Source organism: Littorina saxatilis, linkage group LG16 (genome assembly GCF_037325665.1).
Source record: "Littorina saxatilis isolate snail1 linkage group LG16, US_GU_Lsax_2.0, whole genome shotgun sequence".
NCBI lineage: Eukaryota > Metazoa > Mollusca > Gastropoda > Littorinimorpha > Littorinidae > Littorina > Littorina saxatilis.
Genome location: NC_090260.1, coordinates 18,686,785 through 18,698,541, shown reverse-complemented (window position 1 = coordinate 18,698,541; position 11,757 = coordinate 18,686,785). Strand labels below are relative to the sequence as shown.

The following is an 11,757-nucleotide window of genomic DNA, read 5'->3' as shown; positions in this document are numbered from 1 at the left end:
GCCTCCCCCTATACTTCAAAATAACATGATGCAACTTAGTGTGCAAGTCAGACTAATTCAAATATGCTTTAGATTTATCTTTTTCGGGTTGATGAGAGCATTATTTGAAGCACACCAGGAAACTGAAGAAGCTTATCAAAAACAGAGTGAAAATAAGTGAAATTATCAACTTCCACAAAAAAAAAGACTATTTGTAATATTTTTTTGAAATCTCGAGGGCTTGTCATAGGATATTTTCAGCAAGCTTCTTAATGAATTAATCAAAATTGCCTTTAGCTTTTATTTTCTTCGATTTGTTGAAGGTGGTCCATATTAGGGGACTCACACATATTTTGAGGTTTTGCTATTATTTTTTGTTTGCAGTAGAAACTCGCGGTAAACACTGCTAAAATGTAACAAATACGGTCTTAGCTGTCATATACAGCCATTTGTGTGTGATAAAAGCTTTGGCTGTGGACAGAAACGAGTCCGTTATAGGCAGAAAATTTAGAGTGAACGCTGCTAAAAGTGAAAAAAAGCGAAAAACCTAACGGTTTTGAGGTTTGTGTTTCTGCAACGGTTTTGACATGTGCAACTTATCCAGAGAGGGTGAATAAAGCGAATGAAATTGTTTTGAGCGCTCTAGCGCCGTTAGTTTGTCAGAACAGGAGGTGGTCCATATTCGGACCCGGTCCATATTAGGAGCCTTTCCCTTTTGCCTAGTAGTGAAGTAATCAACAGGTTTTTAATTTGCGTGGTACATTTATTTACATGTGATTGTCTCACTATTTCGGTTTCAGTGTGACCTCTCATCTCTTTTTACATTTAGTCAAGTTTTGACTAAATGTTTTAACGTAGAGGGGGGAATCGAGACGAGGGTCGTGGTGTATACATGTGCGTGTGTGTGTCTGTGTGTGTGTGTATGTGTGTGTGTGTGTGTGTGTGCGGTGTAGAGCAATTCAGACTAAACTACTGGACCGATCTTTATGAAATTTGACATGAGAGTTTCTGGGTATGATATCCCCATACGTTTTTTCATTTTTTTGATTAATGTCTTTGATGACGTCATATCCGGCTTTTCGTGAAAGTTGAGGCGGCACTGTCACGCCCTCATTTTTCAACCAAATTGGTTGAAGTTTTGGTCAAGTAATCTTCGACGAAGCCCGGACTTTGGTATTGCATTTCAGCGTGGTGGCTTAAAAAATAATTAATGACTTTGGTCATTAAAAATCTGAAAATTGTAAAAAAAAATTGTTTTTTTATCAAACGATCCAAATTTACGTTTATCTTATTCTCCATCATTTTCTGATTCCAAAAACATATAAATATGTTATATTTGGATTAAATACAAGCTCTGAAAATTAAATATATAAAAATTATTATCAAAATTAAGTTTTCCAAATCAAATTAAAAACACTTTCATCTTATTCCTTGTCGGTTCCTGATTCCAAAAACATATAGATATGATATGTTTGGATTAAAAACACGCTCAGGAAGTTAAAACAAAGAGAGGTACAGAAAAGCGTACAAATGCTACCCCGCTCTTCTTGTCAATTTCACTGCCTATGCCGTGAGCGATGGACTGACGATGCTACGAGTATACGGTCTTGCTGCGTTGCATTGCGTTCAGTTTCATTCTGTGAGGTCGACAGCTACTTGACTAAATGTTGTATTTTCGCCTTACGCGACTTGTTCATTTTTGGCTCACGTAAGTGTAGCCTATGCGATGATAAACTTTGTCTGTCTGTGCGTGCGTGCGTGCGTGCGTGCGTGCGTATGTATGTATGTGTGTATGTCTGTGGTAGAAACTTTAACATTTCCGAGTCTATGGATTACGTCAGTCTCGGTCAAAAGTGTTCGACGTGTGTGATAGAAACTATTTGAAGACGTCACATTATGACGTAAGAGGGTTAGACGTCACGCAAAGGAATTACTGAAAGTCTCGGTCATTGTTATTGTGAGCGGGCCGAGACTTCTTGGCAGATCCAGGGTCTCGCTTTCTTGCATAGTTTCACCTATGCTTACTGTGTGTGTGTGTGTGTGTGTGTGTGTGTGTGTGTGTGTGTGTGTGTGTGTGTGTGTGTGTGTGTGTGTGTGTGTGTGTGTGTGTGTATGTGTGACGGAGTGATTGAGTTTGTGTTACTGTTTGTCGATTTCTTACGTGAGCCTTGAAGGCTTCGCCTCTTGTTTCCAGTGTATTCATGTGCGCCGACTAACAAGCTGGTGTGTGTGTGTGTCAGTGTGTGTGTGTGTCAGTGTGTGTGTGTGGAGTGACGGCCGGTGTGTGTGTATGTCAGTGTGTCAGTGTGTGCGTGCGTGCGTGTGTGTGTGTGTTTGTGTGTGTGTGTGTGTGGACTGTGAGCCAGTGTGTGTGTGTGTGCGTGTGTGTGTGTTTGTTTGTGTGTGTGGTGTGTGTGTGTCAAGGTGTGTGTGTGTGTGTGTGTGTGTGTGTGTGCGTGCGTGCGACGGTGTGTGTGTGTGTGTGCGTGCGGCCGCGTGCGTGTGTCACAGTGCGTGCGTGTGTATCAGTGTGTGTGTGTGTGTGTAAGTGTAACTGTGTCAGTGATAGACATTCTACCAACAAGTGTATACAAGAGAAAAAGCCTTACGTTCTAGTGGTTCAAGTGTGTTTCTGCAACTGTTTATAACCAGAGAGGGTAAAGTACAGCAAATCATGAAATTGTTTTGAGCGCTGCAGCTCTGGCACCGGTTAGTTTGTCAGAACCGCCGGAGAGGGTCCATATATCAAGTTAGGCAACCTTCCTCGAACACTGAATCTCTTGTGCACACTATACTAATGAATAACAAGACAAAAAGGCGCTTTACTTGTGCCAGTGTGTAAATTAGAAATTTAATTAAACGAATTAGGAGGGAAATGACAGACAGACAGACAGATAGACACACACACACACACACACACACACACACACACACACACACACACACACACACACACACACACACAGTAGCTAGACTCTTTGGTTTTATTAATTCATCAACAATGCCATTCAAGCAAAGATATTGATATGTCTCCAATTAAAGCGATGATCGTATGCATGCAATATCTTGGCCAGAAGTAAGACCTGAACACCTGCAAACCCTTGTGGAAACCTGCCAAGTGTAGCAATTTGCATTTTTGTGTGTGGCATATTTAGCCAAGAAATTCAAGTTATGTTTTAGTATATCATTGTGTAGAACTTGCTCGCACAACCACGTTAAGGCTTTTTTTGCGCAAGAATAATATACATTTTGAATTAAAAAAAAATTTTTTTTTAAGAAACACCGGCCAATAGAGAATGTTTGCAGACAGTATTTCATGGCACACATTCTGATCACCTACACAGAGTGAGAATCAGAAATGAAAACAGGGATTCAGAAGAAAGAGCAAACTGTTGCATCTTTGTGAATATTTGTTTGAGCGTAGTAATTCTAAGTTTGACGGAACAGCGTAGAAATTTGTCTTAACATGTTGCATGCTACGCTGAAAGTGTAACAGTTGGAGCGTAACAGTTGGAGCGTAACAGTTGGAGTGTAACAGTTGGAGCGTAACAGTTGGAGCATAACAGTTGGAGTGTAACAGTTGGAAGCTAGTGGATCTGTCAAAATGCTTTTCTCAGGAAAGTAGGCTTATGTGTTTCTAAAACCGACAGAGAAAATTTTAGCGAAACAAGAAAAGCAAATGCTTACACGACTCGCCTTCGTCACCGCCGCAACCCCTCCCCCCCCTCCCCCTCCCCTGGACCTCCCTCCCTTTTAAAGCCCCCAACCCCCGATCATACCCTAGCTCCACCTCTTCAAGATACTGTTTTCTCAGATATTCTGTTCATAACCTCTGTAAGTTTAACCCAATTATTAAGACCTGATTTTCTCAGGGTTTTGTTTGTAAAGGAGGTTTCCACTACTGTGAAAGTCGAGCGTCGTAACCTCGAAGGGTCACGTGACGAGTTGGCGGTCCAGGCTATTTGGTCTATGGGTGAGTCAAAAACGGAAGAAGAAAAATGACAGCATTTAGGCAACAGTGGAAGTCGTGCTGAACGCTGACCCCTCTACTTCTGACGTCGTGGCCACCGACACTGACTCCGCGTCATCATCACGCTCCGTGACGTCTTCGAGCGCTGGCGGCTTCCTGGCGTAACTGGACACTTTCCGGGACATCACGGTGATTCCTACGGCCGCCGTACGGGGTCTGTCCTTGTTCCTGGCCCAGTCGACAACACTGGCGAGCAGAGCGGTCAGCCCTACGGCCGCCACAACCCCTCCCCCCACGGCTGTCATGATGGCCAGCTGACCACTCGACTCGCTCACCTGTGTTTTACTGCGGGCCGTCTCGATCGACCCTGTAGCGTTGTCCGTGTCAGTGTCGGTCTCCGTGGCGGTGGCGTTTGTGGCGGTGGCGTTGGGGAAGGGAGGGAGGTCGGTGACGGTGGTAGTGTTGGACCAGGTGCGGTCGAAGAGGTGGTTCGGGACACACCCGGCGCTGATCATGCGTTTCTCGGGCTCGATGCCCTCTGGGATGACGTAGCGCAGTTCGCTGACCACATCGTGCACAGCCAGCACCTGTGACGTCATCCGACCAAATCTCGACTTGAATTTTTTGTATCACATGACCCCGAGGATAAACCAAACTGGTATAAATCTGGCAGCTAGATCATCAAACTCTTGAAGTGTGCAAAGTTCTAAAGTTCTAGCTTCAAAAACATCCTAGATAACATCAATGTCAATTGTAATTATGAATCGAACATGACCCCGCTGAGACGAGAGTCGAGCAAACTAGGCCTAGGGTGATCATCAGATCCAAGAAGTGTGCAAAGTTTCTAAGGTCTAGCTTCAAAAACGGGCCGAGATAACCTCAACGTTAAAGGCACAGTAAGCCTCCCGTAACCCATCACAGATACTGTCAGGCTTTTACACACAGTACAAACACCCTTTCATTTAAACACTCACCGCTTGAGAACATCCTAGGTGCCCTCCGTAAAGAGCGAGCAATTTTCAAAGAATGTATTTGTGCGTGGTTTATCTTACCCCTGAGCCATCGTGAACCCGTGTGATCCAGTTTCTCTTTTTCACAATGTAGTCGTCAGTTAGTAATTTGAATGCGACTCCATGTGAGCTTATCTGCAATAGCACGTTATTATGTACCTCTGACTATGCACGAAACAAACGCTGTGGTTCACAAGAACTCTAGCGATGGCTTTTGACTGTTCAGAGGAACTGGCGTTAGGCATAAACCGTCGTCTGTTACGAGAACCACGACCTTGCGTGACCCTGCTTCCGGACTTTTCTTTTTTCAAACTTTCAAAACTTCGAATTGTCTTGATGAAAAAAGAATTCTTTTATGATTTAAGAATGTTTGTGCATAACAAGCTGTCAATTTATTATTTAGATTTTAAAAGTTAGGTCTAGCGCCAAAACGCACCACGGTCCGATTGTCTACTGAGACAATCCGCAAAATTAATTCTTTGAAAATTACTCGCTCTGTACGTAGGGCACCTAGGATGTTCCCGTTTGGCGAGCGTTCAAATGGAAGGGTGTTTGTACTGTGTGTAAAAGCCTGACAGTATCTGTGATGGTTTACGGGAGGCTTACTGTGCCTTTAAGTGTCAATGAATCGAACATGACCCCGCTGTGACTAGTCAGGCAAACTAGGGTGATCATCAGACCCAAGAAGCGTGCAAAGTTTCAAAGGTCAAGCTTAAAAAAACATCCTAGATAACATCATGTTAAATTTATTTGAATCAAACAAAACACCTCTGTGACATTTGGCGTTGGTCAGTCAAACGGTTGTCAAGTCGGGCGATTATCAGACCCTAGAAATGCAAAGTGTCAAAGTTCTACCCTCAAAACCATTCGAGATTACATCAATGTTTTTTTTTTATGAATCGAACATGACCCCGCTGTGGCCCGAACTTTTACCCAGGATGACATAATTTATGAAGAGGTAGAATAAGACAACAGTTTAAAACTATGCACTTATAGTACATCGAGGTTATGAAGGCGAGATTGTGTGTACGTGTGCGAGATTAGAGATTGTGTGTACGTGTGCGAGATTATTGCTAACTACAGACAGTAGTAAATGTTTGACCCTGATTGTCAAGAACAGTGTGTGTGTGTGTGTGTGTGTGTGTGTGTGTGTGTGTGTGTGTGTGTGTGTGTGTGTGTGTGTGTGTGTGTGTGTGTGTGTGAGTGTTTATTGCTGAAGACTACAGTCAGTAGTATAAATACCTGTCGCTGGCTGCCTAGGTAGTCTTGATGTGTGACCGTGATTGAGAGAGAGAGAGAGAGAGAGAGAGAGAGAGAGAGAGAGAGAGAGAGAGAGAGAGAGAGAGAGATAAGAGAGAGAGAGAGAGAGAGAGAGAGAGAGAAAGAAAAAGAGAGAAAGAAAGAGAGAAAGAGAGAGAGAGAGAAAGAGAGAGAGAGAGAGAAAGAGAGCGAGAGAGCGAGTGTGTGTGTGTGTGTGTGTGTGCGTGTGTGTGTGTGTGTGTGTTTATTGCTGAAGACTACTGCCAGTTGTAAATACCGGTCACCGCTGTCCAGGTAGCTGTGAGGTGTGGCCGTGTTTGTCAAGGCCAGAGTGTGTGAGTGTTTATTGCTAAAGACTACAGTCAGTAGTTAATACCTTGCGCCGACTGTCCAGGTAGCCTCGATCCGTGGTCGTGTTCATCATGCGCAGAGTCTGGATCTGCGCCAACTTGTTCAAGCTGTGTGTCAGCTTAAACTCGTACTCGTTGTCATAGCTCACTCCTGTTGCCTGGCAACATACGATCAAAATTGATAGTTGAAATGTTGCCTGGCAACACAGGATCACAAAGTGATAGTTAAAATGTTGTCCTGCAACACAGGATAAAACAAGTCGCGTAAGGCGAAAATACAATATTTAGTCAAGTAGCTGTCGAACTCACAGAATGAAACTGAACGCAATGCCATTTTTCAGCAAGACCGTATACTCGTAGCATCGTCAGTCCACCGCTCATGGCAAAGGCAGTGAAATTGACAAGAAGAGCGGGGTAGTAGGTGCGCTAAGAAGGATAGCACGCTTTTCTGTACCTCTCTTTGTTTTAACTTTCTGAGCGTGTTTTTAATCCAAACATATCATATCTATATGTTTTTGGAATCAGGAACCGACAAGGAATAAGATGAAAGTGTTTTTAAATTGATTTGGACAATTTAATTTTGATAATAGTGTTTATATATTTAATTTTCAGAGCTTGTTTTTAATCGGAATATAACATATTTATATGTTTTTGGAATCAGCAAATGATGGAGAATAAGATAAACGTAAATTTGGATCGTTTTATAAATTGTTATTATTTTTTACAATTTTCAGATTTTTAATGACCAAAGTCATTAATTAATTTTTAAGCCACCACGCTGAAATGCAATACCGAAGTCCGGGCTTCGTCGAAGATTACTTGACCAAAATTTCAACCAATTTGGTTGAAAAATGAGGGCGTGACAGTGCCGCCTCAACTTTCACGAAAAGCCGGATATGACGTCATCAACGACATTTATCAAAAAAATGAAAAAAACGTTCGGGGATTTCATACCCAGGAACTCTCATGTCAAATTTCATAAAGATCGGTCCAGTAGTTTAGTCTGAATCGCTCTACACACACACACACACACACACACACACACACACACACACACACAGACACACACACACACGCACATACACCACGACCCTCGTTTCGATTCCCCCTCGATGTTAAAATATTTAGTCAAAACTTGACTAAATATAACAAGAAGGGCAAAGCCCATACGACTCACATGCTTGACCTTGACCTTTACAGCAATGACATCATACACTAAGAACTGCTTTACACATTTTTCCTACCAACAAGGTCAAGGTCATCCAAGGTCATGCAACACAAAGCTGTTAATTCAAGACATAGGAAGTACAATATAAGATGTTTGATGGGGTGTTGACAGACCAGCTTTTTTGTCGGTCCGAGGGGGAGCATATCGTCTTTTGTTTCATATTTATTGACCAAGGCCGAAGGCCGCGGTCAATAAATATGAAACAAAAGTCGATATGCCCCCCGAGGACCGACAAAAAAGCTAGTCTGGCAACAAACCATCAAACATCGTTTTTGTCATCATTTTGGTGGTTCAACATTAAGTGAAAAATCAACACAGGGAGCCATGGTTTGACACGCGAGTTCTGTTATTATAATGCATGTTCGGGGCCCCAGCACGTTGTTCAAAGCTGGCGTGCGAAAGCAACTTACTGTGTGTGATTTGAGTTTATAATGTTGAGACAAGTATGTCAGGTTTGAGGATGCGAAGTTCTGTAGGTTCCGACTACAGAGTGGTGTGTGAAACCAACAGTAAGCGCCTTTGAGACGATAGTGCCCACATGTTGCATTCGAGCGATGGGATTGTCGTATTTCAAACGAGGTGATTTACTTGCACAGTCAGCGTTGACCATCTCACAACAGATCTGTTATGTGGATTATCGTGCGACGTTCGAGTCGGGGGCAAGGAATCGCAGGAAGCAAAGATGAGTCTTTTTCCATTGTCACCTTTCTTTCCGGTTGTTGGTGCATATAATATTGTGCGGACAAAATGATGCGACGGCGAGTGTTTTTTGCCTCCAAGATTTTGTGGTGTGGGTATTGTTTTGCTCGTTTCATACCCACACCAAAACCTGAAACACACCCCACCCCACCCTCCCCCTCCCTCACAATCAGTCCATGAACACAAACACTGACACACACAAATTAATGATCAAGTTACCCCCCCCCCCCCCCAACCCTTCACTTGCACACCTGCAACGCAGACGATCATATCATTGATTAAATATTCATATAGGTCAGTGTTGGGTTTTTTGTTCGTGTTTGTGTTATTGCAGAATTGGTTTTCTCTTATTGCTACACGTGTCTCTTCATTACATTTCACCATCGCCCTACCACCCTGCCCCTCTCGGTATTCCACCCCTCGGTTTTCAGTGGTAAATATTAGTAATCGAAAATTGAAGCTACGTTGAGTCAAAGGTCACAGAAGATTTGCATCGTGCAGCACTGCACGAATTGGGTCAAAGGACACAAACGATTTGCGTCGTGCCGCGAAGGAAAGATAATCGCGATCTTGTTTCTCATTGCCTCTCTGTTTTTCATTAGACTTGTCATTCTGCTTGCTCGGCTTTGTCAGATGTCTTCATTTCTTGTTGCTATGTTCTTTGCTTTTTTATTATTATTTTTTTATTTGCGCTTAGTTTATCGATACAACGTCTTGTGCACGGGTCAAAATGTGTGTGTCAGGGGTCAATTGGTTTGACTTAAAACTTGACGTTCGTGTTTCTCCAAAGAGATACACGCACTCCATGACATTGTGAGAAGATAAAACATATCGATAGGTTTCATTTGTTTGCGATAAAGCATAAATGTATGACCTTTGATGAGGTAGTTTTGTTTTTTGTTTACATTTGCCAGTTCGTATTTGGAACTTGGCGAAGCAGTGTCGTCTGTTTAGGTCTGGGGAAACGCCAATGAAAAGAGCCGAAGAATCCTCGAGCGTTTCTATTGGGTTTGCTTTTGATTATCCATGTAATAGGGCTTCCTGCAACTATGGTAACCGGGGATTTATTCCCCGGGGAACATGAGATTTATTTCCCAGGTGCTTGTGAATGAAAACTCGTGAAAATGATGACAATGGTGCTTATTGGCTCTTTCTACCATGAGATATGGTCACTTTTAGTGGTTCACTACCTTATTTTGGTCACATTTCATAAGGGTCAAAGTGACCTTGATCTTGATCATATGTGACCAAATGTGTCTCATGATGAAAGCATAACATGTGCCCCACATAATTTTTAAGTTTGAAACAGTTATCTTCCATAGTTCAGGGTCAAGGTCACTTCAAAATATGTATACAATCCAACTTTGAAGAGCTCCTGTGACCTTGACCTTGAAGCAAGGTAAACCAAACTGGTATCAAAAGATGGGGCTTACTTTGCCCTATATATCATATATAGGTGAGGTATTGAATCTCAAAAACTTCAGAGAAAATGGGAAAAATGTGAAAAATAGCTGTTTTTTAGGCAACATTTATGGCCCCTGCGACCTTGACCTTGAAGCAAGGTCAAGATGCTATGTATGTTTTTTGGGGCCTTGTCATCATACACCATCTTGCCAAATTTGGTACTGATAGACTGAATAGTGTCCAAGAAATATCCAACGTTAAAGTTTTCCGGACGGACGGACGACTCGGGTGAGTACATAGACTCACTTTTGCTTCGCATGTGAGTCAAAAAGAGAGTTAAAATGTTGCCTGGCAACACGTACCCCCCCCCCCCCCCCCCTCACACCCACACATTCCGGTAACCCGCATGCCCCACCCCGCCCCACTTACCCCGCCAAGCCCCCCTCCCCCAACGCCCCCCCCCCCCCCACCCCCACACACAGACACACTCCTTTCATCTTCACAACCCCGCCCCCGCCCCAACCTCAGGGAAAGCGGGCTGTCAGCATACCTCACAGGAGGCGGTGAGACCCAGACCCTGAGTCAAGCTGTTGGTCTGCTGAATCCTAACGCCGGTGAGAAGGAAGACCTTCATCACGAACGAGGAAGTGAAGGATTCGGGCAGCTCCTCGGCGTTAGGAGGAAGGTAAGTCGCCATGCACTCGGCCTGCCTCAGGTGGTGTTTGGCGGCCACAGAAATGTTGTAGCACAACTCAAATTCCCCGCCAGGCTTCTCTGGGGGTCGGGTGAGCGTGTAGTCGTCGTCAGGGTCCACTTTCAGGCGAAGTTCTGGCACCAGACCTTGTAATAATACAGTGGAACCTTCATTTTAAGACACCCCCCCCCCCAAATCTGAGAAAATCATGGAGGAAGTCCTCAAATGGGGGTGAGTGTACAGAGGTTATAAACAGAACGTCTAAGAAAACAGTGTCTTAAAGAGAGGAAGACGTAAATTGGGGGGGGGGGGGGGTCATAAAAAAGGGGGGGGGGTCCACACAAAAAAGAGGGGGGGGGGGGTCAACACAAAAAATGAGGGGTCCACCAAAAAAAATAGGGGGGGGGGGGGGTCCTCCTGTATGATGTTGGGTGTTCAGGCCCCCACAAAAATATGTTGGTTTAGGGTAACCCGACCGACCCTATTTTTTCCCGCCGACCCTGAAGTTTTTTTTTATCATTTCTCAAAAAAACAAAAAAAAAGTAGGTAGAAAAGTCTAAGATGCATCACATACTCTTATTTTCACCGATGGTTCCAGACCTTGGGAAAGTGAGAAAGCGGTGAGGTGGGAGATATTGGTACGACGTCAGTCTGAATTCTCAGCTATGAATTTAACACACTAAAGTTCAAGATTACCGGCATCAAGATTACTGGTGACATAGTTTATATAATCATAATACTATACTGACCTCGCCAGCGCTGAGAAGAACAGCACATGAGGGCATAATGGTGGACTCTCAAGGCGTTGGTAGCTTTCACCGTGATGTTGACCTGACCACACACACTGCCGATAGTTAGGACTGCTGTGAGTATGACCGTCAACGTCCCGGCCATTTTGGTGTACTTTACGCCAGGGCTAAAAAGAACGACGTATCAATTAGTAGTGACGACTCAGATGACGTCAAACACTTTCGGGTTCGAAATCTCGGCGTGTCTTGCCCAGCCCTGAAGTCCTGTCTCGCAGTTGTTCGATTTGGCCAGCCTCGAGCTTACCTCACACAGGAATTCACGACTTGCAGGACCCCTTGACCCAGCTACGTGCCGAGGATCGAACTAATTTGAAGATGACATTGTGTTCGATTTACAATGTGGTGAATATTATG

The 11,757-nt window shown here is 43.8% G+C and overlaps 1 protein-coding gene across 1 annotated transcript; it reads right to left on the bottom strand.

Annotated features, from left to right (window-relative positions):
- Window positions 1–3,746: 3,746 nt before the first annotated feature.
- LOC138949796 (uncharacterized) lies at window positions 3,747–11,527 on the bottom strand. Its single transcript, XM_070321585.1, has 4 exons — window positions 11,344–11,527; window positions 10,451–10,740; window positions 6,596–6,727; window positions 3,747–4,536 (listed from the first exon to the last, which is right to left on the bottom strand). The coding sequence occupies exons 1-4, from the start codon at window positions 11,486–11,488 to the stop codon at window positions 3,988–3,990; spliced, it is 1,116 nt and encodes a 371-aa protein (XP_070177686.1). The 5' UTR covers window positions 11,489–11,527; the 3' UTR covers window positions 3,747–3,987.
- Between the last annotated feature and the right edge of the window lie 230 nt (window positions 11,528–11,757).

Bases quoted from the DNA above. Each gene is read 5' to 3' on its own strand.
- LOC138949796 (XM_070321585.1), bottom strand. From the start codon at position 11,488: ATGGCCGGGACGTTGACGGTCATACTCACAGCAGTCCTAACTATCGGC. The intron at 10,741-11,343 runs GTCAGTATAGTA...TATTATTACAAG, and splicing joins TTCTTCTCAGCGCTGGCGAG to GTCTGGTGCCAGAACTTCGC. The intron at 6,728-10,450 runs GTATGCTGACAG...GTATGTTGCCAG, and splicing joins GTCTCACCGCCTCCTGTGAG to GCAACAGGAGTGAGCTATGA.